At 44.7% G+C, this 5,699-nt stretch overlaps 1 protein-coding gene across 1 annotated transcript; it reads right to left on the reverse strand.

Annotated features, from left to right (window-relative positions):
* Window positions 1-428: 428 nt before the first annotated feature.
* On the reverse strand, window positions 429-5,605 carry LOC118332736 (zinc finger protein 883-like). The gene is made up of 5 exons (XM_035668145.1): window positions 4,286-5,605; window positions 3,368-3,539; window positions 3,186-3,281; window positions 2,828-2,890; window positions 429-2,470 (listed from the first exon to the last, which is right to left on the reverse strand). Exons 1-5 carry the CDS (start codon window positions 4,541-4,543, stop codon window positions 1,167-1,169), a joined length of 1,893 nt encoding a protein of 630 aa, XP_035524038.1. The 5' UTR covers window positions 4,544-5,605; the 3' UTR covers window positions 429-1,166.
* Between the last annotated feature and the right edge of the window lie 94 nt (window positions 5,606-5,699).

Here is a 5,699-nt window from a genome sequence, read left to right on the forward strand (position 1 = left end):
TTCACTCATTTCTTCAAGTATTGTTAGAGTGACACCCAGTGATGTCCACCCAGTATACATTAAGCTACTGTTACTCATAAAACTTCAATAAACTGACTATTCCTGCCAGAATCCCAGCGTTGCTCTAAGGCGCCCTGCCTGCCCAGTACTTATATACAAGTGCTGTGATACAAGGTCTCGGGCACGATGAAGTGTTAATTAGCTGAGGTTATCTGCTTCCCTTATTGAGCTCATTTACCCCCTCCTCCCCTTCCTTTGTTTAATAACAAAGGAAATTACCCACATGTAAGTAATTTGTGTGATTCCAGTAAAACCAATCAAGTGAAAAGAAACTAAATGAAACTGAGCACTGCTTTAAGAAAGAGAGGAGTCAACAGCTACTAATGAAAACAGCCCGGAACAAACTTTAACAACATTTACACAACTTCTGAGAAGTCCTTTTGAACACACTGGGTACTTTATTTATATGTTGTAGGCAGTCCGGGGAAAGCTACATTGCTTGAACATGTCTGTGTCATTTTCTGGAACAGCATGTGAACAACATGGTTCTCAATTCTTCCCAATAATGCAAGACTCCAGTTAGGAGTGGGCGTAACAGTAACAGTTTGGGGAAGACTGTTTTAGGATAACAATGCCCTCCCATGCACCTCAACCCCATCTAACACCTCTAGGTCCATAAAGTTTTCCTACTTTGGTGAAGAAGAACTTGACTGACTTCCACACCCACTGTGAGCCAGGTTCCAAACCCTGATGGAAAGTTGGAACAGCCGTTAGTGTTCCTGGTTTTGGAATTAAGGGCTCAAAAACCACATGTGGGCGTGTCTACAGAATTTTGGCCATGTAGTGTCTGCAAGTTTCAGTCACGGTGTAGAACTTATTTTCTTTTTTTTCTGGGAGCTCGATAAAGAAACCGTTTTTAGACAATATAACCAGATGTGCAAAGTTTAATTTAGAATTTTATACTTGCAATGAAACCTGTAATGGCCTAATGCAGCCGGGGATATGAAAGGGATTGACAACTCTGTATAACAGGACTTAATGATCTTTGACGATGGACAAATCTCTATCATCTCACAGTATTTATCGCCGCAGTGCCCAGCCTGAGGTCCAGTGTACAGCGTGTCAGCGTAGAAGTACAGGGAGTGTGCGTACAACCGTGAAATGTTTCAGATTTTTCCTGCAGTTTTTTCAGACGCTCCATCTCCGTCTGGCTGGTGATCCCTCTGATGTTTCTTGAAGTCCCTGTTGTGTGTGAATCCTTTCCCGCAGACCGAGCAGCGATACGGCCTTTCTCCTGTGTGGATCTGTCTGTGCAGCTTCAGGCTGCTGGACTGAGTGAACCTCCTGCCGCAGATGTTGCAGCCGTACATCTTCTCCCCCGAGTGAGTCATCGCGTGTAACTTGAGATTGCTGGGGTTGCTGAACTTTTTCTCACACTGATTGCAGGCGTAAGGCTTCTCCCCCGTGTGGATGCTCATGTGGTATTTGAGATTGACCATGCAGCGGAATTTCTTGCCGCACACGTTGCAGACTGGCTGCTGCCCCGGTTTCTTCCCGGTGTGGATCCTCATGTGGTTCTGAAGCGCGCTGGCGTGGCCGCAGCGCTTGCCGCAGGTCTCGCAGACGTACGGCCTCTCTCCCGTGTGGGTCAGCATGTGGTGCTTCAGAGCGCTCAGGTGACTACAACCTTTGCCGCAAACCTTGCAGGTGAAGAGTTTTTCTCCCGTGTGTTTGCTCAGGTGGTTTTTGAGGACACTCAGGTCGCTGCATCCGAGGCCGAGCGCGTCGCAGCAGTTTTCCTTTTGCGTGTGAGTCACCCGGTGAGTGGCCAAGGACGAGGACGAGAAGAAACACTCGCCACACACTTCGCAGATGAAATCTCGGTTTCCTGAATGTAGATTCTCGTGATCGGCTAAACTCTGTCTGCACTGGAAGGTCTCCGGGCAAAGTGAGCACACAAACGTCTTTTTTAAGGCACAACACCTGTGCCGCTGAAGCGCCGACAGCCCGGTGAACTGATCCTCGCACAGAGCGCACGTGTGGGTGATTGGTTTCTTCATGCTGTGCCGACGCATGTGTCTGTCGAGGGTATACTTGTAGGCAAACTCCGTCCCGCAGTCTGAGCATTTGTAAAGCTTCTCTCCGGTGTGACGTCTTGAATGTGCGATGAGCCCCTGGAGTCCAGAGAAACGTTTGCCACACTCAGAGCAAAGGTGAGGTTTGGAGTGAGTCCGATAGTGTCTGTCCATCAAACACTTGAGAGCAAATGATTTGTCACAAGAAGGGCATTTGAATGGCCCCGTGGTGGTCTTCTTCTTTTTGATCTTGGATGTGGTAGATGAAGTGCCGGCGTCCTCCTGGACGACACCTTCCCTGCTTACATCAGAGGCCAGCTCTGAGACGGGCTCTGTTAGCGTAGCTTCAGGCTGAGATCCAGAGCTAGTCTCATGCGGGGCTGCGTCAGCTGAAACTAAAATAAAAGCTTCATTAGCAGACGAGAAACAAAGTGAGATGTGAACAGCCAACACAGTCAAACACAGCAACTCACAACTAATTAGAATACAATTTCTGAATGTTTTTGTTCAGGAAGCACAGCTGGATTGTACGACAGGGAAACAGGGTTTTCAGGTTCAGTGTGAAACAATGACCTGAAATAATGACAGAAAATATAATATTTAATATCAGTGTGACTGAAAAGAGCACAGCAACAACTGCAAATGGCAAAAACAATTCCAGTATACTGCACAAATATATTCAAGACTGCACTTTGGTACTTGTTCTCACACACAGGAAGTATCCGTTCTGCTTGTAAAGAAGCATTAATTACCAGCTTTGATGGCTGACTCTGAGTCAGCTGCTGCTGCCGTTAGTTCTTCAGTCTGTCGCTCCTCTGAAAACACAAAACGTGATATTAACTTCAGTGAATCTCTCAAACAGAGCAGAACGTTCTGTTCAGAAACATAGTGTGCTTCACGGAGCATTGAGTCTGTCCAATCACAGCTACTATTAGCCAGGAACAAATCCAACGTGGAACTGCACAAAGCTTTATCTCCGCCATTGAATTTATTTATTAATGAGTGACAGATATTTAGCAGCCGTTAGAATTCTGAGTAAGTGAAGACCTGAAGTTTTTGGTTGGCATTTCATATTGATTTCACTGAAGGACTCATATCATCAGGAAATACCTCGGTAATACATATGGTCTTTCTCCTTTCTTATCGCTGCTTCCAGTCCTCCCTTCATTTTCTTTCTCTTCTGTCGTGAGCTCCTGGTCGCTGATTCTGTCATTTAAAAAGAAACATATAAAACCTTGTGTAATATACATAAAATGCCTCTCCGCAGCCACTCCAGTCAGTAACTGACTTACGCTTTTGGGGCCGGGCCACTCGCCCTGATCTTGTCTTCATGCTCGTCTGTTTCGTCTTGTCACTCGGGGCAGCAGGACCATCCTCCGCTTCACACATAGACGCCTTCAGCATTATCACTATTTTCTCTACTGCACCTTTGGCCCACGCTTCCATGAGGGATGCAAACTGCTTCTGTTAAAGCCGTGGGTAAGAGCAATGACAGTGGTGAGTTAAACATGGCGCTTGAACTTTTAGTCAATGAACTGATTTGTTGAGTGACCGAAAACTTATCTACACAATTATAAATGAAAAAATGCCATATATGTAAAGTTTCTGGCTTCTCAAATGTGAGGAGATGCTGCTTCCCCCCGTTTTCTATCATTGTTCGTTGACCATCTGCAAAAAAAAGCTATTTGAACACATTTTATAGACTAAACAATTATTTGTTGTTGTTTTTTTAATAGTCAAGAGGTTACTGTTTACTGATAGAGAAACTACTTGCAGTCCAAGACCATTGACACCTAAAATCAAAAAGGTTATTGATATGGTTTCACTTGAGTAAAAGCTGAATAAAAGTTGCTTTGGGTTAAGATTTGTTGTTGCGCTTTATGACCTTTAACCTGTCATTAATTGGTTATTTGACGCTGACCCATAGTTGAACACCAAACAATCTCAACAACTCCAAAAATTTGGATTTCGCTGAATCGCCCTGGCGTCCTCTCCATGGCAACAACCGATACGGCTCATGGGTAGTGTAGTTTTTAATACCGTTACATGTCAAACTGACGAACATAAAAGTTTCTCCGACACTTCGCTGAAATGATGACGCAGTTTTTTTTAGCAACTGTACAACCGCCAACGGAAGCAGTTAACGCTGCGTGCCCATTCTTACGTTAGACAAGAATATATATGTGTGTGTGTGTGTGTGTGTGTGTTACCGTTATAGCTTTATTACACTGACGCCTCTCCTCCGGTGGAGTCACTTCGCTCTCCTCCTCTTCGGTCTTCATGGGACTTAACGTTACCGTAGCCGGAACTGAGCGCTGCTTGGCGGCCGGAGCTTTCGCGTTAGCCGAGCACTGGTACTGGTCCAGAAGTGTGCTGAGCTCCGCCGCCGCCCCTTTCACCAGAGTCTCCATTACAGCGGATAACTGAGCCTCTAAAGTCTCCAAACTGAACATGCATTTAAGTAACATGGCGGTCTTATTTAGATTTTTTTATAGTATTTCCTAAAAGGGAAGAATTATTTCCTCACTGTGCACGCTGTGAAACTTGTTGTTCCTCTTTCTTCTTCTTCTTCGGGTGATTTAGGTTGCATTGCAGGAGTCTGCCCTCTAGAGGATATGAAGTGCTCACAACAAATTCATTCAAAGAAAAACATCATTATTCTGTTATATTTTGGCTCTTTGGTCATACTTTTTGGTTTCAAATCCTGTTTCTTAAATATATACTTCTACTTTAGAATATTTCCTCATAACTCTGCAGCGTTTTCCAATCCCCCACTTTAACCAAATGATGTTAAACACCACATTTATGGAATCACATTCATATTCATTTCACTAGCAAGGACCGCACCACAGCCGTGTTTAATTTAAAGGTTTAATGGGAAATTCAGGAGGTTTTGATGCTAAGAATAGATGAAGCTGGCAGAAGTTGTCCTCTATTAGGTTGGTCTGGGACGACGTGCTGAAGGTCGGGCAGACGGACACTCAGTGCGGGGGTTCGGTCTCGAGCCCCCAGACGGTACCTGGAATGAGATGTGGAAGAGGTATGCACCGATTGAATAGGAAGGGCGTGAGGGTGAAGTGATGAGCAGAGGGAGGGATAGGGTAGGGGTGAGCTGAATGGATGAAAGGGAAGAGAAAGGGTAGAAAGTAGCCTGCCAGGTGATTAGAGGTGTGGTTCAGGTGTGACCCTGCTCCTGAACCTTTAGTAATAAAAGTTTTTAGGGGAATTCAGTGTCTGCCTTACGTTGGTATGAACATAACAGATTACACCACTCTGACCAGAAGAGAGAAGTTAATATTGGCGTGCTGTTGTAGTTCCTCACTGTAACCACAGAGACACTCGTTATTCTGAATACACTGAGTACAAACAACAGCTGCACCAGCTTCAAGGCAGACACATTCAGCATCACTTATGGTATATGAAGAAAGTTTCTGCGTGAGAAAAAGATTTGGGTTGTTCTGTCGTCACCATTATGAGAAATGCAGGCACACATTGTTATAAAATAGATATTAATGTCGTAAACCATCCGTGTCTTTTACCAAACACAGAACACCTTTAGAATTGTCATGTCAATGTTTCCTTAGGGATCCCCACCAGACATGTATTAAGACACATATACAAATA

Source organism: Morone saxatilis, unplaced genomic scaffold, assembly GCF_004916995.1.
Source record: "Morone saxatilis isolate NCDOM2014 unplaced genomic scaffold, NCSU_SB_2.0 Contig21, whole genome shotgun sequence".
NCBI lineage: Eukaryota > Metazoa > Chordata > Actinopteri > Moronidae > Morone > Morone saxatilis.

Bases quoted from the DNA above. Each gene is read 5' to 3' on its own strand.
- LOC118332736 (XM_035668145.1), bottom strand. From the start codon at position 4,543: ATGTTACTTAAATGCATGTTCAGTTTGGAGACTTTAGAGGCTCAGTTA. The intron at 3,282-3,367 runs GTAAGTCAGTTA...TTTAAATGACAG, and splicing joins AGTGGCCCGGCCCCAAAAGC to AATCAGCGACCAGGAGCTCA. The intron at 2,891-3,185 runs GTATTTCCTGAT...TTGTGTTTTCAG, and splicing joins AGACCATATGTATTACCGAG to AGGAGCGACAGACTGAAGAA.